Source organism: Poecilia formosa, unplaced genomic scaffold (assembly GCF_000485575.1).
Source record: "Poecilia formosa unplaced genomic scaffold, Poecilia_formosa-5.1.2 Scaffold48, whole genome shotgun sequence".
NCBI lineage: Eukaryota > Metazoa > Chordata > Actinopteri > Cyprinodontiformes > Poeciliidae > Poecilia > Poecilia formosa.
Genome location: NW_006799987.1, coordinates 2,038,520 through 2,062,403, shown reverse-complemented (window position 1 = coordinate 2,062,403; position 23,884 = coordinate 2,038,520). Strand labels below are relative to the sequence as shown.

The following is a 23,884-nucleotide window of genomic DNA, read 5'->3' as shown; positions in this document are numbered from 1 at the left end:
CGGAGCTCTCGCTTCCGCCTCTGAGTTGTTGACAAAAGCTAAGTCTCAGCGGCATAAAGTCCAATCTTCAAGATTGGACTGATATTGATATCTGATAGTAACACCGGTATTATGCCAGATTTACCAATATTTCATTTTATTTTTTATTTTATCCGATTACTCGATTAATCGTAAGAATAATCGATGGATTACTCGATTACTAAAATATTCGTTTACAACAGCCCTATTACATTTCCACATGAGTAACTTAGAAAAATTTTACTTTTAGGAATATTCTACTACGCTGCACTTTGAGTCATTTTATTATTAAGTGTCTCTGCTCTAACTTGAGTAAATCTCGAGAAGTTAAATCAGCTGTAGATGAACTTGTTGATTGATGACTTGCATCCTGTTTCGTTACCTCTTGGCGAGCGTGTCGATGCGCTCCCGGATTCGCTCGGAGTAGATGTTGTTCTGGCTGATCAGGCTTTCTCCCGCCTCGATCACAGCTTTGATCCTGTGCAGGTTCAACTCCATGGTGGTGGTGAAGTCCTTGTGCTTCTTGATGGCGCCTTCGACCGTTTCCACCGTGGTGGGGAGCTCCACGTGGGCCAGAGCCGATTCCTGGAGGATTAACAGGACAACCGCGAAGTGACTTAAAGTCAAAGATACAACAATAAAAAAAGAGCAAAAATTAGACAAAATTCACACTTTGCAAGTTTTTAATGCTTTCATTTCGGGTTTCTACTGCTTCTAAAAACAACCCAACTGCTTAAAAAGAGCCATGCAGTCGTTTTTTTAGTGTCTGGAAATTGAGCCATTTCAAAACCTCCAAATCAGCAAGCACTGCCCGTTGCCTAGCAACACCAGCAGAACTTTGCCCTGTTGCCTAGCAATCTGTACATTGGCTTCTTGAAACTACCAACTGTTTTGTTTAGTTAGCATCCAGATCTACATGATAGAGTTAAGTGATGCTGCAGATTTTAGTATTGATCCAATGTCAAATAAATTCAGAGCCAGTATCACGAATATCGCAAATTACTTTTTAAAGTTCGATATATTATCAAACTCCTGATTGTTAAACTTTTTTTGTGGTTTTTCCTTTTAATTATTTTGTTGAAGCCTACGACAGAATTGAAAGTGTATAGGTGTCTACAAAACACTTTAATAATATTAACTTGAGTAACATAAATACAAAAAAACAAAAATCTGGGCATTGAAATGCAAAAGGCTAGCATTTGAAAGGGATTTTTTTATGTTAGAGTTAAGAAACAATTCAACAATAAAAAAAATTTCAGGAGGAAATCTGAAACTAAAGTATCAATCTGATGCTAATCCCAACTTGGTATTGATATCGATATTTTGGATAAATCTTTCTACTTGAACCACTTGCTGCATTCCTGTTGGTTGTGCGGGAGGCTCTAATAATGCTTTTCAAACTGTACGGTCATACAATTGCTCTAGTCATAATGTTTTGAGTTTAAAACACTCACTTGGTTGTTCAGGAAGGACTCTGCTTGTTTGACGTCTCGCAGGAACAGGTGAAAGATGTGAGCTTGGACCAGAACCTCCCTCCGGCTCTCCCACATCTCCAGGAGCTTGTTCCAGCCCACGTCGAGTTTCTGCAGCCACTGCTGCAGGGCGGCCTGCGGCAGGGGGGCGTCCTCCGACTCCAGCAGCTCGTTCATGGCCTGCAGACGCTCGTAGTCTTCCTCATACCTGGATCCGGACCGGGCGGCGCGTTAGGTGAAACACGGCAGAAAGGAGGCTTGTTAGAGCAGCCACCTACCGTCCGATCTCCTCTTTGAGAGCGGCGTGCTTGTTGATGAGTTTCTCCGCCTCCTCCAGATCGTTGGGCAGCTGGTCCGAGGCAGCGGCCGTTTGGGTCTGGACCAGCCAGGTAAGGAAGGAGTCCAGGTCCTGATGGGACATGACATGGGTCTCATTTCAAAGCTGCTGATGTTGGATGAAGTTATAGAGAGTTGATCAGGAATTTAAGATGCAGCGGTTGGTACACTTGTGCTAATCCGCTATTAGCAGCAGTTTCTGCTAACTTTGAAAACATTTAGTGCACTTGGTTTCCTTTAACCAATTTTTTCAGATAAATTATAATTTATTTGGCTGTTTTGTAAACTTTCAGTTGAAGAAATCAGTGATAGCAGGACGAACCAGGCTGATTACTGTTATAAGGCGCTAACCGTAGTTTAGATGGTCAACTCATTTTGTCTTTTAAAATAGTAAAACCTCTTGAACACAGTGTAAAATTGTCTCTTCTCCTAAAATGAATAGCAGTGGTGAGCACCCTTGTGCTACCAGAGGACGTAATTTTTCATAGCACTTTAACATTTTTGCTAACTTCTTCCCCTAATCTAATTAGTTCTCTGTTTATGTTGGTGATTTTATTTCTGTGTACCTGTATGAAGCTCTGCAGCCTGCTGGCCACCATCAGCGAGTCCTCACATCCCTGCAGCGTCCTTTTAAGCTCCTCCCACTCGACGCTGATGCCATCGAACGGCAACAGGATCTCCATTGTTCGGCTGGGATGAGCAGCGGCCAGAAACTCTGCTTCCTCCTGCATCAGCACGAAGGGAAAAGCTACGATCAGAAACGGTTTTATTTGAATCGTTAGGATTCCTCTGCAGACTCCCTGTACCTGTAGATGCAGCAGTTTGGGCTCCAGGACAGACAGCGCCCCCTCCATGGTGGAGAGGCGTCGCTGCAGAGCGAGGACGCCTCCCAGGTCGCTGCCCATGTACTGCGTGGCGTCGATGGCTTTCCTCTTGTCCTGGATCTGGGACTTGATCTCGGCGCACTCCAGCAGGTAATTCTGCAGGCGAAGCATCGAGTCGAGCTGATCCTTCTTCTGCTCCACCAGCTCAACGATGGTGTTCCACCTGCCGCCCAAAACAAACAAAAATAGATGCAGAAATTCACTTAAATGGTCAATTTTACTTGAACATTGCTCTCTGCTATGCTGCAGCTAGCATAGCCTGTCATAAATGCTAATGCTAGTTAGCATAGCCAGTCATGACAATGGTTTTTACAGTTTTAATGCAACAGTAAATTGTTTCTCTGTCATCACCAGATTTTACAGTGCATTCATGAGTTGATTGACAACGCTAAGACCCGCCTCCTGTTTCTGATTGGTTGTTTTGATGCATTTCTTCAGATGGTAATAGAAGCTCAGGAGAGAGGTGAAGATTTATCTTTTCACAGATTATCTTTCTCACAACAAACTGACAGTATAGTGATAGTTTTTACAAATATATATATAAAAATATTTTTTTTATAAAATTACAGCTTCAAGTCTTAAAAAATATGAGAATTTATATTCAGCTTCACTTTCAAACATTAACAAAATGACATCAAATGTAAAGAATTGGAGGACATTTTGTGTCTCACTTACACAACTGCATATGATTTACTTATTCTGTCAGTTAGACTAATATGAAAACAGAAAAAACCTTTTGGATCAGTCTGCTGTGACTTCAGGTCACTTCCTGTCTGCTTCACTGACTGTCCAAAATATTTTCTCCTCAATCTGATCCAGACCAGCAGGTTGGAGCATATGGAGCCCTTCAGCCAACAGAAACGCAACGTCTCAGACACAAAGCACTGCAAAAACACAAAATTTTACCAAGTATTTTTATCTAGTTTTTAACGCAAATGTCTTGGAATAAGACAAAATTAACTCACAAGTAACATTACAGTAAATAGGAGTTTATTTTAAGTCAATAATTCCTGAATATTGATGAGAAAATTCTAGTTCCCCTGGCAGATTATTTCACTCATTTCAACATCAACATTCCACTGTGCTGTTACCTAGCAACCCCAGCCGAGCCCGTTACCTAGCAACCCCAGCCCATTACCTAGCAACCCAGTTCTAATTCCACTGGCAGATTATTTCAATTCTAACATGACATTTTTGCCATGTTGTAAGTCAAATAATCTGCCAGTGGATCTAGAACGTTTTCATCAATACTGAGATTTTAAAGACTTAAAACAAATTATTGTCTTGTTGAAAACTTGTAAGCAAATTTGGTAGTAATTAATTACATTTACTTGAGTAACTTTTTTGAAAACATTTATTTTTAGAAGTATTTTTACTATGCTGTATTTGAGTAATTTTATTTTTGAAGTACTGCTGTTACGTGTGTAAAATTTCTGGATTTTCTTCCCACTGAATGAAAAACAAACATCTTTTAACCAAAAATTTACCAAACACAGACACACACCTGCAGTTTCTGTTAAAGTTTCATAAGATTTTTTTTTTTTTCAAAGAAACTGATTTGGAAACATTTTGTTTTGCCTGATTTTTGTTTTTGTTACTTAAATGAATTATTGTCATTTTGGTCCTTAAATGACCAAATTTTCCACTTAACTTTACATTTTGGTTCATCTGATTATGTAATTTTTAAATATTAAATTATTGATAGTTTGATCAGTAGACTTTATCAAATGCTTTTTTACTCTTTCTTGAGTATTTGTGTTCTCCGCTTTTAAGTTAGTTTTATCTTATTTCAAGAGTTCCAATATTTTTTCAGACCAAAAATACTTGGTAATATTTTGTGTTTTTGACTTCAGTTGCTGAATGGAGACTAATGAGGATTTTAAGTAGAAAAGCTAACCCAAATATGATATATTTTATTGATTAAAAAGTGAGGGATGTTGTATTTAAACCTATGAACGCCTGACGAGGTGATGATAAAATCAGATATTTTGTGTTTGTTGATATTTGTGGACATGTGAGGAGAGCTGAGCTCATCCTGAGGAACAGATGGTCACCCCGAGACCATCTGAGCCAAGGTCACAAGACTCTGCTGCTGCCAGACATTAAAGCAGTCAATGAACAAGTCAGCACACACACACACACACATACACACACACACACTGAATGGTAGTTTATATAAGCCATACAACTCAATTACTTGCATAGATTTTAACACATTTAAACCCTTTTACATACAGAAGTCTCGAGTCGCAGCCTTTGTATTTGTGTTTCTGGTACAACCCGTAAGTCTGACGCACAGGCAACATTTTTCCCAACAACAGCAAAGATGGACGACAAGCTGCTTCTCTCGGCAAACTGGGGGTTAATTTCTGCTTTTGATGGGACGCTGGGAAAGACTTGTGCTAAGAGGAGTTGTACAACGCCATATTATGGCTATTTTAGATGGGAAAAAAATTACTAAATTTTAACAAAAATATTCAGAAATTGTTAGATTAATCTGAGAAATAAAAAAAGTTTCACTTTCAGTTGCTTCTTTTACTATTTGTAGCAGCACAAATGAAAAACTGCAGGGCCAAGAATGTGATTCAGAGTTGCATCAGTACCTAGATTAACAATCCATGTTACGTTGTCTGCATTGTTTTTGTACCTGGAGTTGAGGTGATCCTGACAACCTCTGACCTCGGCTGAAGACGGATGACCTCCGTCCAGCAGCTGCTGAACAATCTGATTGACGTCCAGGATTCGACCCATCAGGCTGTTCATCTCCTGGTCCAGGCTTTCAAACCTAAACCACAGAGATGCATTTGGAAACGGAAAGCGTTCCGTTTTTCTCTGTTGGATCCTCAGCGTTCCCCCTCACCTGTGCGCCACCACTTCCACGTCCTCCAGCTTCTCCGGGATCTCCATCTTCTCCAGCCACTGCTCCTTCTCGTCGATCCAGAGCTCGCAGGCGTTCACCTCGCTGAACATGTGGTACACGGCGAGCGCGTCGTGGAGCCACTGCTGTCTGAGTACGGCCACCTCTGCGACCTCCGTGTACAGCTGCTCCACCTCACCTAAACGCACCTGGACCTCCTGCAGACAGGTGAGAAAACAAAGTCACGCCACATGCTTACAAAGATTAAAAATATACAATTAAAGCTGCAGTTTGTAACTTTTATAAATCATATATTTTTTTACGTTTGTTGAAACTGTCACCATGTCGTGATATAATAAGACAAAGCTCTTCTGCCTTCTCCCAGAGCTAACTGGAAACAACCAATCAGAGCCAGGGGGCAGATCTTAGCGCTGTCAATCACCCTCCATGTGGTGCTACAATGCAGCTAGCATAGCTTATTGTAAGTGCTAATTCTAGTTAGCATAGCCACTGACGACAGTGAATAAACATTTTTCTGTAACGGTAAGTAATTTCTCCACCACTAGCACATTTAGCAGCATGTACATGAGATTGATTGAAAGCACTAAGACACTCCTGGCTCTCTTTGGTGCATTTCTAACAGCTCTGGGAGGAGGTGGAGGAGATTGATCTTTTTACAGATTATCTATATATAATAAACATGGTGACGATTTTAACAACTATGAAAAAAAGAAATCATTTATGATATATATTTGATCAAATTATCATGTCACGAAAAGATCTATCTACTGAAATACTCAACTCAGTCAGGAACAACCAATCAGAGCCAGGAGGAGGGGCTTAGAGCTATCAATCACTCTCATGCTCTCCGCTGCACTACAGCTGGTTTAGCACAACATAGGCTCCCACCAGTGCTAAAGCTAGTTAGCATGGCTACCAACGATGGTGGGTAAGCGGTTTTCCTGTAGCGGTAAGTTGTTTCTCTGCTATTAGCACACGTAGCAGCTCATACACAAGCTTGATTGACAGTGCTAAGACCATTTTAATTCATTAAGTGCCTCATGTTGCTAATTTGCATCAAACCTGGACACTGCAAATTCATTAATATGCATGTAGAAGATACATACTGCAGGTTTAGTCTCCATAACTCACCTCCTGATCTCTGTATTGCAGAGACAGCACCACCATGTGTTTGCGCAGAGCAACTACATGTAGCCTGTGTTTATCGATGGCCTCCGTCACGCCCTTGTGCTTCTTCAGCAGCGACTGAGTGGAGTATTCGTCATGGCCGAAGTCCTCGCTGGAGACCAGGCGGTAGGCGTCCTGCAGCCACGCCGCCACGTCGTCCGTCTCCGTGGAGAACTGGAAGAAGTTGAGCGCCTCCTGCAGGTGGCCGAGATGCTGCGCCGCCTGGTCCTCCAGCTTCTTCCACTCGTCTTTCACCTCCATGATGCGTTCCTGGATCCCCGCCGTGCCGAAGCTCTTTTCGCTCAGAATCTGCTTCCCCCGCTTTATGGTGTTCTGGAACAATAGATTTTAAAAGGAGGTGAAGAAAAAACACAAACACACCGAGCAACACTGGCTGAAACGGACAAAAACTACCAAAAACCAAAGGCTGGAACTTTAAATTTAAATTAATTAGTTATATAGATTTTAATGCGTTACAATCAACTGCATTTTTATTAACAGATAAAAGATCTGATCTGGATCCTTTGTATTGTTTTTATTCAGTACAGCCGTGAATCTGATGCACATTCGAAAACAACAATGGAGGACAAAGCTGCTTCGTATGGAAGCCTTTAACTGTCAGAAGTTAGAAATAAATAACTTCAGTATGTCAGTATGACAAGAAAGTTCCTCCTTATAACGACCAATTTCAAATCTTGTGACAAAAATCTTTGTGAAATCAGAAAAACCTCCTGCTAGTCACGAGATGCGAAACTCGTTAAAATGACAAAATTTGACAAATTTAAAGTTTTTTGTTAAAATGCCAACTTTATTGGTATAACGAGATGTAAAGCTGGAAAGTTTGTCGTTATGGAGACAAATTTTATTTCTCGTTATAACGACTAACTTATTGAATTGGGGGCGCACATTCAGGTTTTTGCGAAATGCGAAGGAGAAAGTTTTCTGTAATAACGACAAAATTTATTGTTGCAATGAGCATTTTACAGTTTTTTTATGTAGATCTCATTACAAGATTTTTTTTAATCCTGCGAAAACAAGAAAGTTTTCTCGTTAAAACAATCTTGAATTATTATCATTTTGATGTAATGTTTAATTATTAAATGATTTATAATTGTGTCAGTTACTAAATACTTGAATAGATGTTTTACCAAATACTTTTTTACTCTTGAACAATTTCTTGCTACGTTTTACTTTTGAGTAAAAATATGTTGATACTCTTACTTGAGTAATGTTTTTGGTATTCTGCCCTCATCTAATCTATTTATTCAATCATTTAGCAGCTAAAAGAGTTTTTGAACTGAAATGTTGCTTATTTTGTTGATACAGTTTGATTAAAACATGGTTAATTGATCAGGACTTTGGAGTCCATTTAAAGGTTGCAGGTTTAAAAACACACCTGCAGCAGCGAGCGGTGCGCCAGCAGCTCCCCGGCCAGAGTCTTGTGTTTCTGTAGCAGCCTCAGGACGCTGCTCAGGTCCTTCCCGAAGCCCTGAGAAGCCAGGATGGAGCTTTTCTCCCGGATCCAGGCCTCCGACTCCTCCAGCTCCTAGCAGGGAGACCAAAACAACGCGTTAAAAACAAAAACAATCGGTCTGTTCTTGAAAAACTAATTAAAACAGATGCAGATAATGGGATTTCTGCACATTGGAATAAAAATATAAACATGCTCTCGTCTTGCTGTATTTTCAGACATCTCATTATCTCCTGATTTGTCCTGAAAGAAGTCCAAAACATTCCCATAACGCGACCCACCTGGAAAAACGCCCACAGCTGCCTCGACTCCTCCAGCTCCGCGCGGCGTTTAGCCGCTAGCTGTTTCAGTTCCTCCAGGCAGGAAGAGACGTGGTTCACACGGTTACAGATCACCTGCGGGTCGCACGGCTGGTAGCCTGGAGGCAAAAGCAATCAACTCAAAACCCGGAGAAAAACTGGTGAAAATTACACACAATGTGTCCCAGAAAGCCAGCTAAACTAATGCTAGGCTAATGCTAAGCTAAAGCCGAGCTAGGCTGATATTAACCGGCAATAAAAATGGAGGATTTTCTTTGTAGTTCATGAATAAAAATAGTAACTTAAGAGCCCTGATTGTAACCAAATATGGCTGCTTGTGGTTTTTCCACTAAAATGGTTCCAGTTCATTAAAAACAGAAAGTTTCTCTTTAAAACGAGAAATAAAGTTACGCTTTATTTCTTCTAGACGACATTTAAAAACCCCAAAAGGTGTGGCTGCAAAGATTAAAGTCAGAAATGTGAGAAAGAAGCTGAAATTATAAGAAAAAGGACACAATTCTGGAAAAAATAATATTTTTAGATAAAATTTGGAATTCAGAGAAAAAAATAATTCTGAGATAAAAGTTGGAATTCTGGAAAAAAGTGAATCCTGAAAAAAAACTCATAAAAATGACTATTGTCTAACGTCGAATAGTTACAGAAGAGCATTTAGAAAACTGAAAGAAAAAAAAGAATTCATATTTTTTTCTCAGAATTCCGACTTTGATCTGAGAATTCTCACTTTTTTATTTTTTTTTCTTAATTTGTTTCCAGAATTCCGATTGATATTGGAATTCTGGAAACAAAGAATTATTTTTTTACTTTGTCTCCCTAGTCCTCTTTTGTATCTAATTAACTTGAGAACATTCAGGTTTTTTTTATTTTGTACTGTAAATAAAGTAGATATTTCTGAGTTTTGGTCTCGTTCAGATCAACATTCACCTCTGAAACTTTGGCTCTTTGTCACAATAACAACTGTTTTCCCTATCATGGATCACGGAATCAGATTTTTGCCCTTCAGGCTGTCAGTGGGGCGTTTTGTACCCTCTATGGTGGTGAATTTGAGCGCCACAGCGTTAAGCGTCTCGACTCTCTCGGCCTGAATGGAAATGTCAGCTTCCTGCAGGCTGTGCTTCTGCAGCAGGTCGTCCACTTCCAGCAGATGCTTCCCGAAGTCCTTCGACAGCAGCAGAGCCTGGGAGCATCAAACGAAAGATTCACAGTTTAAATATTTTACAAGGAACATAAAAAGCATCAAACTCTGATTCTCTCACTGAAAGTGACAAATTTTAAATTTTCTGAATAAATTTCAAATAAAATCGCCACATTAATATTTCTCCTGCTTTGCCAAGTTTTTCTAAAACCCGTTTTTTCTTCAGATATAAAATCAATCAATTTTATTTGCAGCAACAAAGCAGTTCAAAGTGCTTTACATCATGAAAATAAAGAAATGCAGAACTTTTTCTGAAAGCTGCCATAATAGACCTTTATGACAATTATGGAGATTTAAAACTGGTAAAAAAAAAGTGAATCTGAAAAGTAGTTTTGAACATCAGTCAATAAAATTTATAGTCACAATTTAGCTCCGTACAATTCAGTTGCGCATGAACACTGTAAAAACACAAAATATTAGTATTTTTGTCTAGAAATACAAAACTGACTTTTCAGCAAGAAATAGTTTGTTTTCATAATATTAATGAAAATTTTCTACTTCCAGATTATTTCATTTATAACAAAACATTTTTCTGTTATAATAAATGAAATAATCTTCCAGTGAAAATATAATTTTTCATCAATATTCTCATGCAGCCTTCAATTGAAGTTGTTTTAAGCTTTTTATGTAATGTGCTCCTTGTAGTTATATGGAAGAATATTGCTGTCATATAACAAAATACATGTTCGAACACTATCACATTATTACTATATTGAACAAATGTGATTATTTCATCCAGAAGGTGGCGGTAGAGAGCTTTTAATGCATGCATAATGAATGCCAGAACAAATTTCACATCTAATGTGTTTTTGTATTAGTTTTGACCTTGACAACATTCTTATTAAAATGTTATTTTCCTGAAGAGTTTTCTGAATATTTTGTACATCTATTTTGAATTTCAGAGAATTTAATTTATATTTGTTTCTGTCTGAATATGTTTTAATTTTTAAGACCCAAAATGTGTTTGTGAAAGGCGTAAAGCATTTTAAAATTTACTTTAGCTTTTAGGGGAGGGCATAGATTACAAACTAAACTTCAACTTAAAAATAAAATAAAAATGCTTTGTTTGCTACATTTAAGTATTTTTTGCCATTAATTGTTGCAACGATTATTGGAAAAAACTTAATTATTCCACATTGTAAAATTATTTACCCGCGGGAAGGATGTTCATGATTTAAAGTTAAAATCTTTCAAAAATATTAAATTTGAGTGAAACAAATACATTTATTTTAGGGCTTTTTACATATAACAAAAGCACTAGAGATGCACCGATCTGAAAATTATCATTATCGATATCCGATGTTAATATTGCTGACATATTTATTTCACTACAGTTTTGACAGATTTTGAAAAAAACCCCAGAAAAGATAAAAATAAATATTGGTTGTTCTTATCGGCCCAGTTTTATTTACCGATGTTTGTACCGATGTATCGTGCTTCCCTAAAAAGCACCGCTAATAATAATAATGATTCCTGCCTGTGTGTCCTCCATCCAGTCGATCATGTAGACCATGTCCTGAAAGGTTTTCTGCAGAGCCAGGTTCTTCTCCAGCCGGGTCCGCCTGCCGGCCACCAGCTCCTTCAGCAGGCTCCACTGGCCCAGGATGTTCTCTTTGCAGGCCAGGATGCGCCGGATGTCGTAGTATCCCTCCTTCTCCATCTCCGAGGAGAGCTCCATCACCACACCGATGCGCTCCTCGTACGAGGCGATGTCCGCCTCGATGGCCTCGTGCTTCTTCATCGCCGCCTCCACGGCCGGCAGATCGTAGCCGAAGTTATCCTGCAGGAGCAAAACCAAGTTTAATAATTAGGGTTGATTCATCTGTAATAAGAAAAATGCTTTGATTAATTTTTGATACCAATCAGTTGTATTTTCACCATGTTACTCATTCATTTAGAAATGGCACTAAATATTAATATTTGGCTTCAACTAAATATTTAGCTTACTAACTAAAGACATATTTAGTTACTGAGCTACATTTTTAGTTTGAAGCTAAATGTTTAACTCAAGGTTGGTTAAAAAAATTCTAACATTTAGAAAAAGAAATATTTTCTGAGATATTTACAAAAAAATATTCTAAATGAATAAATATTTAACTCCAAACTAAATATTTAGTGTACGAGCTAAAGATCTGTCTTGTCAACTACATTTTCATTGTGTTGCTAAATTTTTTGGCTTCAAACTGAATCCTTGCTAGCTAAAAATTTAGTTTGGAGTTAAATGTGTTTGTAAACTAAATATTTCACTTGTTAATTACATATTTAGTTTAAAACTGAGTCATTTAGAAAAGAATTAATAACTTGTTGAAAATATGACAAAATAAAACAAGCCTCATTTTTAAAACTAAATAATCCAGATTATTGCTGCTAATTTATCTTTACCAACGGCTCCTCATGCAGTTAGCTAGCAGATGCTGTTTTTTGCTTTCAGGAGGGGAAGGATGCATGAAATTACAGGAAGTTCATCTTTCCCACCTGCGACACGAGTCTCTGGTTCTCGTTGAGCCACGCTTGCCTCATGGTCGTCTTGTGATCGAAGCGTTGAGCGAGCAGCTCCAGCTTCTCCTGACGAATCAGCTCCTTACGCAGAGCCACGCCCCTCTCATGCTCCGCCTTCTCCAGGCGCTCCCAGGCCTGAAAACAGCAGAAAGCAAAAATGCTAAATACAAAGCTATGACGGTCCGTTATTGCACCGTAGATAGAAAAAGGTAAATTTCCACCAAAAAACTCCTGGAAACTTGGAAATTTCTGAAGTCAGACAAAAGTCTGAAATTTGCAAGAAAAAAAAGTCTCATTTTGAGATTCATCTGAGACATTTTATAGAAAAGACATGGAATTTTCAAAAATTTCCAAAAGTTGAATATTTCTAGGTTCTCCAAGAATTTTTGACATTTCAAATTCTGAAATTTCCAGATTTTTGCTAGAAATATTTTGAGATTGATCTCTGGATTTCTGAAAATTTTTACAACAAATTTCTGACTTTTGAGGATAATCATTTCTAATTTTTTTCTACAATATTTTTGAATTTAATTTTAAAATAGAATTTAAGCAAATTTTTGACATTCTGAAATTTCCCAGCTTTTTCTAGAAAATTTCAGAGATTATTCTGAAAATTTCTGAATATTTTCTACCAAATCTTTACAGATTTCTAGAAAACTTCTGAGATTAATCTGAATGTTCTGTTTTTGTTTCTAGCAAATTTTGAAACTAAAAATTACCAACTTTTTCCTGGAAATTTTTGATTTTTCAAACTCAGAGATTTCCAAGATTTCTCTTAAAAATTCTTAAAAATTAAAAAAAGTGAAATTCTGAATTTTTGGTGGAAATGTACTCTTCCTTTTTTATTTTTTTCTGTCTACAGTGATGGCAGAAATATGACTGTGGGTTTTTTCTAAAACAGAAACATGGCGTAATGTTAGGAAGAGGCGTAAACCTTGTTGATGTCTGAGATGAGCTTCCCGTCTTGAGGCACGTAGGGTTTCTGGTTATTGGCTCTGAGTTTGCTTTGGATGGTGAACAGAAGGACCTCGAGGTTTCCTTTCTCCTGAAACCTGGACAAAAATGAATAAATGTTGCCTCTGTTATCCTCTCATTTCACAGGATTTCGCTGTTTTTTTTTTTATTGTTTAGCATTTTTTCACCACTTAAAGCAGAAAAACAAAGTCACACTCAGGATCTTAACCAAGGAAACACTTAATCTGGTTTGTTTATGCACTTAATCTGGTTTGTTTATGCACTTAATCTGGTTTGTTTATGCACTTAATCTGGTTTGTTTATGCACTTTTTGTGTTGAGAAATGGAGAAATGCTAACAGTTAGCCACTAGCTGCTGTGGTAGCTGCTAACTGTTGAACCAGGGGAACAGAATGTGGTTTCGTACTTGATGGGCTTCTCTATAGTGCAGTAGGTTGTGAAGGCCTGCAGCTGCTGCTGGACTCCAGTCAGTGAGTTGGCGAATTTCTGGTTGCTGATGATGGCGATGGTTTTCTCGATCCACTCCAGCAGGTCCGACGCCAGAGCGTCGTAGCGGTTGATGATCGTTTCCGTCTCGATGCAGTTGTCCAACACCTGAGAGCGAGAAATAAAAAATATGTAAAAACCCGACAAAAGACGGAGAAATTTTCTTCTCTCTTTGTTTTTTTTTGTGTATTTTAATGTGTAGAATCAGTAAAATAGTGTAGGAATCATAATAAATGTATTTATATTACATGTTATAATTTAATAAACACCTTTTTGACTCGTTTTCCCTCTGGTGTTGGGTGCATGCTAACATTAGTCTACTGCTAAAATATGCGTTTTATTAATTTTTTATACATTAGCCATATTTAACATACTGAACAGAGTAAATCAATACAAGCCCACATGCTAGTGGTAGCATTGAAGCTAACCTTAGCATTGTTGCTAATTTTCATCATCATCTGGATTCCGACTTTGGAAAGGCCCATTTAAATCTCTTCCAAAAACATTCTAGATCATGGCACTTTGTGAAATAAAAATGAAAACCATCCAATCTGAACTTTCTTGCACCTCCTCTGGTTTTGACAGCATTACATCTGTGATGTCGGTGATAAAAGGTGCATCTGTTACCTTGCCAACCCTCTTCCCCTCCACAATAAGAGCCTTCATCTTGGAGAAGTAGTGGTAGTAGGAGACCACGTACGTAATGATGGACTTTTCATCTGGATTCTCCGTGTTCACATCTGGAGGAAGGAAAGCAAACCGAAGCTCAGGCCAGTGGAGGACAAACCCACCACTTTCCTCTTTCTTCTTCTTCTACTCTTTAATTTGAATTATTTACCGTTAAACCAACTGCTAACGTTATTAGCCTTATTAGTAACATAGAAAATGTTCCTGGTTCTCCAGACGGTCATGGAAGACGGCAGCTCGTACTGAGCTGGTTCTGGTTCTGCTGGAGGTTTCTTCCTGTTAAAGGGAAGTTTTTCCTCTCCACTGTCGCCACATGCATGCTTTTTTCCTCAAAATTTTAACTTCTTAAATCATTTAATTTGTCAGAATTCTGAGGAAAAAAAGTCAAAACTCTAAAATTAAAATCAAAAGATTTTGTGTTTTTAATTTTTTTATCATATCGAGCTTTTAAATATTATTATTCTTGTGTTTTTATAGATTATAGAAAACTTTTTTAAATGACTGTTTGTTCTTACTCATGATTGGGTGATATCTTTACGTTTTTAGTTTCACTGGTGAGAAACTTAATTTAGTTTAATTTTATGTCTAGTAGATATTAAAGAATATTAAATTAATTTGAATTTTTTGTTATTTTACATTTGAATTTGAACAATGAATTGATAATATTCTCGACTGATTTTGCTTTTAGGATGGTTTAAAGTTTCCGCAGGCAGCTGGATTTGGACTTTGGCTCATTTATTTCCACCATCTGCTGTGTTTTCATTCGGCTTGAAGGTTTTTCTGGTGAATAATTAAGTTAATTGTTAAAAGGTCTGACAAAAAGAACAAACTATAGTTTTGCATGTATTTGAGCTTTAAAACAACGCCGTATTTGTCGAACTGAAAGAGCAGCATTGAAACTTTCCAGAACATATCGGTGTGGCTTTACACCTCTAATATTTCTCAGAGTGAGGTCAAAGTTCACGACTTTCCATGAAACTTTATTTAACGTATGTTCCTCACCCTCGGGGTCCAGGAGTTTGGTGAGACCCAGGTGGTGCTCGGCGACGTTGAAGGCTTGCTGCAGGTTGTGCGTCGCGTTGGATCGCGCCAGCTTGTGGAACTCTATCAGGTCCGGTCTGCCGGGCGGAAATACACAAACTCTCATGGAAAAAATGTATTTTAGCTCAGCGGGAACCAACATCTGTGTCACATGTGGTGAAAAGCCTGAGCAGCTGCTACCTGTGTCTGTGTATGAGGGCGTTGAAGGCCAGACCGTCTCTCCAGCAGGTGGTGAAGTTCTGAATGTTTACCTCTGGGTACCTGCAGCAGGAATTAAAGATTTGTCAAAACAAAAGGTTCACCACAGAGAAGGAGGCTGGATTTAAAAGTAAAGACGTGAAATCTTTGTTTAAAGTTAACTTATTGGGCTTCCTTGAACAGGTTAGATCGAGATGAATTAAATTCTTTGCACAAAATTATTCTTGGATAATGAGATTTTATTCTGCTCAGTTCTGCCTACTTTGAGCCTTTCAGGGCCTCTGTCACTTTAAATCCAAACAACCTGCTCCTGACTAAAATTATACAACCGTACATCTTTGAAAAGCATCAGTAGTGTCTCCTGCACAACCAACAAGAATGCAGAGAGTCATTTCTGAATGACAAGTCAACAAAAAAAACACTACTGTGCTGCACAGAGCAGTAAAACCAGCTCACCAAATGTGCTGGAACTCTGCTTGGGTTGCTAGGTAACAGGACTGGGTTGCTAGGTAACGGGCCCGACGTTGCTAGGTAATGGTGATTCCAGAAGGTTTTTGAAACAGCTCATTTTACAGACACCAAAAAACAGTTTGGTGGGGTTTTTAAGCAATTGGGCTGTTTTTAGAAGCAGCTGTATGGAAGAAGATTAGGGCCACTGGAAAAAAAGAAATTCTGACCTTTTTAACAGAATTATGACTTTTGATTTCAGAAGATTGGAGCCAAAATTATGAGAAAAAGTCAAACTTCTGAGAAAGAAGTAAAATTTGGAGAAAAAAAGTTAAAGAATTCTGTCATTCAAGTCAAAATTCAGAAAAAAAGTTAGAATTGTTAAAGAAAAGGTAGTTCTGAGAAAAAAAAGTCTATTTTGCAGTGGCACTAATCCTCTTCCGTACAGCTGAGACCCAGATGCCAGTTATTAAACCTGCAGGGTGAGAGTTCTGGGTAAATGTTGGATCTGGGTCCTGGTGCTGCTCACCCTGCGGTCTTCATCTGGCACCACAGCAGCAGCGCGTCCTTGGCGGAGCGGGTCTCTCTGTTGTCCGCTGTGTTTATTTTGATCACCTGGATCTGAGCAGGAACACAGAAAGGCACAAGATCAGTTTTTCTGACACGTCGTCCAACGACAGTCATAAAGTCTGAATAGTTTGTTTTCATGATCTTAATTTACCAACATCTAATGTGTTTTTTAACAAGGTAGTTTGTGAAGCTTTTCCAATTTTAGGGTTAGCGCCTAAAAGGTTTGATCGTTAAAAACAAGAAATATGTACAGAAAACTTCATAATTACAAACAGAATATAATCACTAAATCTTACCAAGTATTTTTTCTGGTTTTTAGCTCAAATTGTAATAAGACAAAAAATGACTGAGAAATAACTTCAGCAAAATAAACTTGTTTTATCTCAATAATTATTAATTTATCACATGGAAGATGTTGTTAAAATCTGCCAGTGGAATTAGTACTTTTTAAATAAATATTTAAGAATGATTTAATTAAAAACAAACTTCTTTCTCTTACTGAAAAGTTACTTCAAGTCAGTTTTGTCTTATTTTTAGAGTACTAAGGGATTTTCACTATAAACTAAACAAAAATACTCAGTAAGGTTTTGTGTTTTTTATCTCTTATTTCAGAAGCTAAAACTCTTAGATTCATTGCAAACACATATTTCTTGAAATTTTAATAATTAGATTATGAAAAACCCAAAACTTTGCATTTCAGAAAAGTAAAGATATTACATAAGATTAGTAAACACAATGTTATTTTAAATTAAATGTTGGGCTTCTGATATGTTTAGCTCCACATAACATGTAAGTGACACAAATTGGACTTTTGGGTGAAAAAATCCAAATTGGATCCTTCAAAGCTGCAATCGTCTGCCTTTTCCTACCAGTTTTTCCTTCCACTCAACTTTCTATGAATATGCTGTAAACACAAGATTCCAACATAAATCTGGCTGGAAAAAATACAGAGAAAATGTAAAAATGTAACATGTAATAAGGGCACCTTCAGATGGATATATGTAAAATTATCCTTTTTATCACCTTGTAAATAAGAGAAAATCCATAATAAACCTTTTACAGCAGGTTATCACTTCTAAAGATCATCCTGCATCACCACTCAGAAAGTGGATAAGAAATGTGAATTTAAAGCAAAAGTAATTAAAATTGTGACTTATTATTTTCCATAGAGATTCAATGCTAATGTTTCCTTAAGCTATTTATTAGAAAGCCGCTCTGCCAGTGACAGTGACATGATATGATATGAGGTAATTGGGGACATGACACCCTGCAACCAGCTGCTGCGGAGACACAAACCACTCTCACATTAGAGGACACGTAAACAAAGATAAACAGGTCATGTAAAGTAGATAACAGGAAAAACATCATACACACTCGTTTGATTTACATGTTGAGAGCTTTCCTGAATGTTTTGGATCATAAATCCAATTTAATCTGTTCTTCTGATATCACTAAGCAGATTTTTAGAATCCAACTCACTTTCTAAAACAACTTGATATGTGCATTAAACCTTTATAAATACTTTTATCTCTGAATTTATCGTTCTGTAAATATGTTAGCTTTACCTCTTCCCTTCCTGTCAATCCTCTGTCTGTCTGTCTCGCCCTGGTTCTGCCTGTCTGTCTCACCCTGGTTCTGTCTCGCCCTGGTTCTGCCTGTCTGTCTCGCCCTGGTTCTGTCTCTCTGTCTCGCCCTGGTTCTGTCTGTCTGTCTCACCCTGGTTCTGCCTCTCTGTCTCACCCTGGTTCTGTCTCGCCCTGGTTCTCCCTGTCTGTCTCGCCCTGGTTCTGTCTGTCTGTCTCACCCTGGTTCTGCCCCTCTGTCTCACCCTGGTCCTGTCCCACCCTGGTTCTGCCTGTCTGTCTCGCCCTGGTTCTGCCTGTCTGTCTCGCCCTGGTTCTCCCTGTCTGTCTCGCCCTGGTTCTGTCTGTCTGTCTGTCTCACTGGTTCTGTCTGTCTGCAGTCACTGCAGTGCTTTGGCCCGATCTGCTGACCTGGCAAAGCAAATTCTGTCTTTCACCTCAGAGGCAGGAGGGAAAGAGGTGGAGATGAGATGAGGGGAAAGTGCAGCATGAAAAGCCACATTGCGGCTGAGAGCTCGTCCTCCTTTTGTTGTTCACAGGAAAATGTCACATAACTTTGAGCTAAAACATTTATTTAATGTAAATAACAGGGAATCTTACTAAAAACGTAATGACAGCTAGCTGGTGAGATCCATCTAGTTTTTTGTAGCTAGATGTATTTTATATTGATAGCATAATCTATATATCAACTGACAGAATTATAACATATATAAACGTTGAAAAGCATTGAATTGTTTAAAATACCTCTGTTAAGGTTTTGCTACCATTGCAGGTAATATCAGAACCAGGAACTCTTTCAGATGGTAACATAACGAAGGTTAACTGAAAAATGTCAAGAAAGGATTTCAGACAATATGTGAACAACCCTTAGACCTGAACATCTACCAAACCTCTCTGTTAGCATGACAAATTTAATTATTTATGCTGTATAAATATTTCATTTAGCATTGAACTAGTCTCCTAAAATAGTGATTTTTTTTCTTATTATTTTTTCTTTTTCTTTTTTTTACATTTGACAGTTTCTGGTCCAGCATGTCCGTCTCATTTCTAATCAGAACCAAACTTTTTGGCTCTGATAAGAAACCGCACTAAAGAAACACAAATTGAAAGGTTTCCTTCCACACACACCATTCATCTCGTCCTCAGTGCCCTGGGCTACAGAGGCAGCACACGTTAACAGCACAGTAATTCTCTTAGAGGTGCAAGTAGCCTCTCCGAGCATGACAATGCTGCGTCCCCAGAGTCGGTCCGTTCTCTGTGAAATCTACAGAACGGGCCGAATATTGCTAAGCAAGCACTGTGCAGTAAAGCAACGCTGTAGCAGTGAAGCAAACGTAAGGGAAGCTGGAGGCTCTTTGTACTCACACACCAGAAGCCGGCTGCTGCAGTAGCTCTGGGCTCCTGAGTGACATTCAGGCTGAACCAAACATGGCCGTCACTGTCGCACAAACACGACGCAGCAGCCGGGATCGCTTTCCCCAAACCGAGACGCTCAGAGCGCACCAGAAATGATAATCTACTGCTGATTATACACCAGTCAGACATCAGATCATTTATCCTCAAGGCAAAAGAGCCGAGCATCCAGGAAAACCAGAAAGGCTCTTTATTGCACAAATAGTCATGTACTTGCAAAATCTTAAGGTAACTATTTTAATTATTTAAGTAAAATAGTTCAAATTTTGTAGCACAATCAAGTAAATATTAAGTTCTATAAAAACGCCTAAAATATCAAACATAATTTAAAATAAATTTGAGTTCTTTGCTAAACGCCTTGAAATTGGGCCTCTGTCTCTTTAAAAACTCCTGCTCTTTCTGAAGCTCCGCCTTCAGGAACTCATCACAACATGGCTCCTCTATTAACCCTTTAATGTTTTTACCAGCGTTTCCTGTAATAAGTTCAGCAGATCCACCAGGTGTTTGCCAATTGGTGCTGGCTAGTCTGAAGGAGCTCAGTGGGGGAGGAGCTTCGTCCTTGAAGGCGGAGCCAAGTCCGCCCAGCTGAATGGTTACCATGATGATTGCATGAAAGAATCAAAGCAACACTCCAGGTATGTTTTGATGAGGGAATAACATTAAAAATCCATTTTATAAACTACTGCCCCTTTAAGAGGAGCAAACAGGAAGACATTTCCAACACTCACATCCTGGAGTGTTTTAAAGGGATTCATGACTTCATGACTTCTAAAAACAGACTTTATTTGAGAACAATTTATTTTGGATGCCGTTTAGTTTTTATAAATTAAAATAAAATAGTCACAGACATTACTGTGTGGTTCATGCTCCAATATATAAGCATGCTAGGTGCTATGGCGCTAGCTAGCTCTGTCCACTCAGAGCAGTGATTTTTATGCAGTGAGTAACATTCAGCTCTTTCAATTTGAAAGTGAGGCAGCTGAAAAAGTTGCTGTTTGTCAGGGTGTTTACAGCTAGCATCAGGATAAAAACATTTTATCAAATAAATGAGAATTGTTTGTTACAAGGACAACAAGATACTTGGATGTCACTTAAAACATCCATTTATTATCTTGCCATTTGCTTTGATCCACGTTATTTCCTGCTAACGGGATTAACTCTTTCTAATGATTTTAGCTCATGCTAATGGTGTTGGCTCCTACTAATGGCACGAGCTTTTGCTAATGGTGTTAGCTTTGTGTTAGCCCTAGCTAATATAGTTAGCAGTAGATCACAAGCTAATCAAGTCTATTTGTTTCAACAGATATCTCTACTTTAATGTTACATGAAAACTCTGAGGCAGTTTGTCTCAGTCCAGATGTTTCCTAGGTGTTATGTTAGCCTCCACAACACTGACTTATTGTGTTTCATTTGTAGGCTGTAGTTGAGCTTTCCTGCGTCATCAGTCGCCATGCGTTAAGGAAGTGAAATGGTGACCTCCTTAGATGAAAAATATACAATTTTTGAAGTAACTATGAGATTTTAAATCAAACAACTTTCAGGTTAATGGGAAAATTACACCATATTTAAGCTAACATGTAGCCTTTGCGCTTACTGGGTAATGCTACCACTTTCCGTCAGAATGTTGATATGATGTGATTTTCATCATCTGAAACAATGAGAGGATTTTGGCTGTTCAGGGTCCTTTAGTCCATTAACCCACAAACAAAATAAAAGACAATGACCCGCCATGACAGAGTCCCGACAACCAGAAACGGGTTCAACCTGCAGACACAGAGACCGGGTAATCTCTGAAAGCAGTTCCTCCACAGAATACCAGACACATGGCTTCAAGAATCAATAAAGCGAACAGCAACACTCCAAGGATAGAGGTCTAGTTAAAGTCAAGCTTCTCTTTCAAACATGTGGAACCTCTTTCCCCAAAGCTCTGGAGAAACTTCATCAAGAAGACTGAACAATGTGGTCTGCCATTAGATTCAACACTTTTATTTAACTTAACGTTGGATATCCACCTCTACCTGCTGTTCTTACGCCGGTCCTCAATGAATCATCGAACAGGCATGTCAACCTGACTTTCCTGAACTCATTTTTCAAATAAAGCGGATCAGCTTCGAGTTTTTGATGAGTTTGAAATTTACCTGAAAGCGAAGGATGATGGTCCAGATGAGGCCGAGCGTGAGGCGATGGTTTCCATCCACAATGTCGTGGGAACCGACGTTTTCCAGATGAACTCTCTGCTCCTTCAGGAACTGCAGAGCTTTGTCCACGTTTTCCAGGCTGTGGATCCGCATACGACCCCTCGTTGGTCTCGGCTACAGGAGAACAGAAGGACTCATCACCACCTCACTGTCGCCTAACTGGGACTATTATCGCTGCAACGCCACTACTGTAGCTAATCAAACACCAAGGCTGATTTTTAAAACATTTAATCAACTTATATTCAGTCACCACATTCTGTTATCAGCCCTGGGCACCAAGCTAATGCAAAGCGCTACACCAACATAGTATTTAGTTGAAGCTAAAATGCTAACCTCAGTCATTTTGATACCAACCATCTGTCTGCTCTAACCGTAAAGCTCTGATCATGAACTTTGGTCCAGCTAATGCTAAAGCGCTATTTATATATTTGCAACTAAAACAGATGTGGAGGAGAGGAAATGGAACTGCTGCATAAACTGTCTTCAAATTAAGAGCATGAATATAAATTATTTAAAGATTTCTTAACAGTCAATGGCCAAAACCTAAACATGTTGAACTTTATTCAACTGGAAGTTTAGAATTTATATGGAAAAAAATAATTTATGCTAAGCTAAGTGCGCTAAACGAAACATTAGCCACACTACTAGCGTATTAGCTGAAGTGTGTCCACCACTGCTGATTATAATGTATTAGACATTTTAAACTGATTTAAAACATAAAGACCAGAAAAGGATGACTGTGTTATAATGAAGCTGTAATCTAACATTTACTTGTGAGAGACTAAAAGGTGACAAAGCGTTGCTGCGTTAGCGTTAGCGTTCTTACCAGCAGCTCCCCACTGAGAACCTCCAGCAGTCTGGTGAGCATGTAGCCATCCCGAAGGTCGTTGTAGAGGTCAGATATGCGACAGGACACTCTGGCCAGGTGGGAGTTGACCCACTTTGTGAAGGTTTTCTTCTGCACTGCATCTCTCTCATCTAATGAATGAGAGAGGAACTCGTCAATGGGAAGGGATTTTAAATGGGAATCACTATTTTCAAACAAATCTAGTTTTAAAAGTTTGAATAAAAAGCTTTAAATTAATGAAATACAATTAATACAAGTTCAATGATTTCATAAAAACAAAAAAACAAATGAAACATCTTAATTTCTGTCATGAAAACTAAACTAGCAAACAGACTAAAGAAAAAGAAAAACACTTCAAAATCCCAGAGGCACCAAAAGCAGCTGAAGCCTCCAGTGATCCTGTATCAGATGGAATCCTGTTTCAGCATTTCAATCAGGCCGATTTGATTTGACTAGGCCGCTACACTAACTTAATTTGTAACTACCTGGTGGCTGCAAAACAAGCCCAAATCATGATCATGTCATATTTATAATGCTCTGTATTTATCAAATTGAGATCTTCCACCGGTTGCTTAACACTTGGTTTTAGATGTTTGCGCTGAAATCCGAATTACGGCCTAAAATCTCTTTAAGGTTAAAATATTTTAAATTGGACCTGGACAATAAACCAGTAACAAGGTTAACAGATAAAACATCTGACAGAACATTCACTGAACTCCTATCCAGAACCGCAAAGCATTCTGGGAAATGTTGAGGAAGGACTTTAGCTGCTTGCTAAGCTAGGTTGGTGGAATCAACTAACTCACTAGCTCTTTGGTTGCCTAGCAACAGCCTGCTGGGTGACAGACAGTTTAAAGTTTTCCAACTGTGCCTCAAAACTGCTTACAAATAAAAAAAATCAACTTCATAAAGTGAAAACTGGATAAAACAGGAACAATAGCGCCACCAGTCTGGCTGTTTTTTAGATATTTAAAGCAAAAAAAAACTAATCAATAATTATTGATATAGATCAATATGAAACGCCTTTATTGTGATAAGTTTTCAGCCATGTTGTCCAGCTCTGTTTTAAACCAAATGATACATAAATCCATAATGTCTGTCGGTATTTTACTTATAATAATTTGGTTTTGATCAGATATTTAAAGAATCAGAATTATCCGCCCAGAGGTTTTCTGATGTACGTGTATGGACAGTGAGGGGTGT

General features: G+C 38.4%; 1 protein-coding gene and 1 long non-coding RNA gene across 10 annotated transcripts in view; both read right to left on the bottom strand.

The window, feature by feature from the left end:
* Positions 1 to 23,884, bottom strand: part of sptbn4b (spectrin, beta, non-erythrocytic 4b) — a 75,986-nt gene that overhangs the window by 39,474 nt on the left and 12,628 nt on the right. For 7 of the 9 annotated variants that reach the window (XR_001662180.1, XM_016671678.1, XM_016671679.1 and 4 more), the window contains exons 3-22: positions 22,661 to 22,812; positions 21,775 to 21,948; positions 16,600 to 16,691; positions 15,606 to 15,686; positions 15,387 to 15,502; positions 14,325 to 14,437; positions 13,618 to 13,805; positions 13,172 to 13,289; positions 12,214 to 12,372; positions 11,216 to 11,518; positions 9,570 to 9,720; positions 8,508 to 8,644; positions 8,152 to 8,301; positions 6,720 to 7,088; positions 5,571 to 5,785; positions 5,358 to 5,495; positions 2,393 to 2,873; positions 1,769 to 1,899; positions 1,473 to 1,698; positions 401 to 603 (exon numbers count right to left, since the gene is read on the bottom strand). Coding sequence is in view for 8 of the 9 variants with exons in the window: in XM_016671678.1 (XP_016527164.1) it covers positions 401 to 603; positions 1,473 to 1,698; positions 1,769 to 1,899; positions 2,393 to 2,873; positions 5,358 to 5,495; positions 5,571 to 5,785; positions 6,720 to 7,088; positions 8,152 to 8,301; positions 8,508 to 8,644; positions 9,570 to 9,720; positions 11,216 to 11,518; positions 12,214 to 12,372; positions 13,172 to 13,289; positions 13,618 to 13,805; positions 14,325 to 14,437; positions 15,387 to 15,502; positions 15,606 to 15,686; positions 16,600 to 16,691; positions 21,775 to 21,948; positions 22,661 to 22,812 (3,697 nt within the window). In the remaining variant the exon portion in view is untranslated. The remainder of the gene's footprint in view (positions 1 to 400; positions 604 to 1,472; positions 1,699 to 1,768; positions 1,900 to 2,392; positions 2,874 to 5,357; positions 5,496 to 5,570; positions 5,786 to 6,719; positions 7,089 to 8,151; positions 8,302 to 8,507; positions 8,645 to 9,569; positions 9,721 to 11,215; positions 11,519 to 12,213; positions 12,373 to 13,171; positions 13,290 to 13,617; positions 13,806 to 14,324; positions 14,438 to 15,386; positions 15,503 to 15,605; positions 15,687 to 16,599; positions 16,692 to 21,774; positions 21,949 to 22,660; positions 22,813 to 23,884) is intronic. The other 2 variants (XM_016671676.1, XM_007552444.2) reach the window with 1 other exon arrangement.
* Positions 13,364 to 13,611, bottom strand: LOC107836306 (uncharacterized). Its single transcript, XR_001662181.1, has 2 exons — positions 13,498 to 13,611; positions 13,364 to 13,430 (listed from the first exon to the last, which is right to left on the bottom strand). It is a non-coding gene; the product is annotated as an uncharacterized LOC107836306 (long non-coding RNA).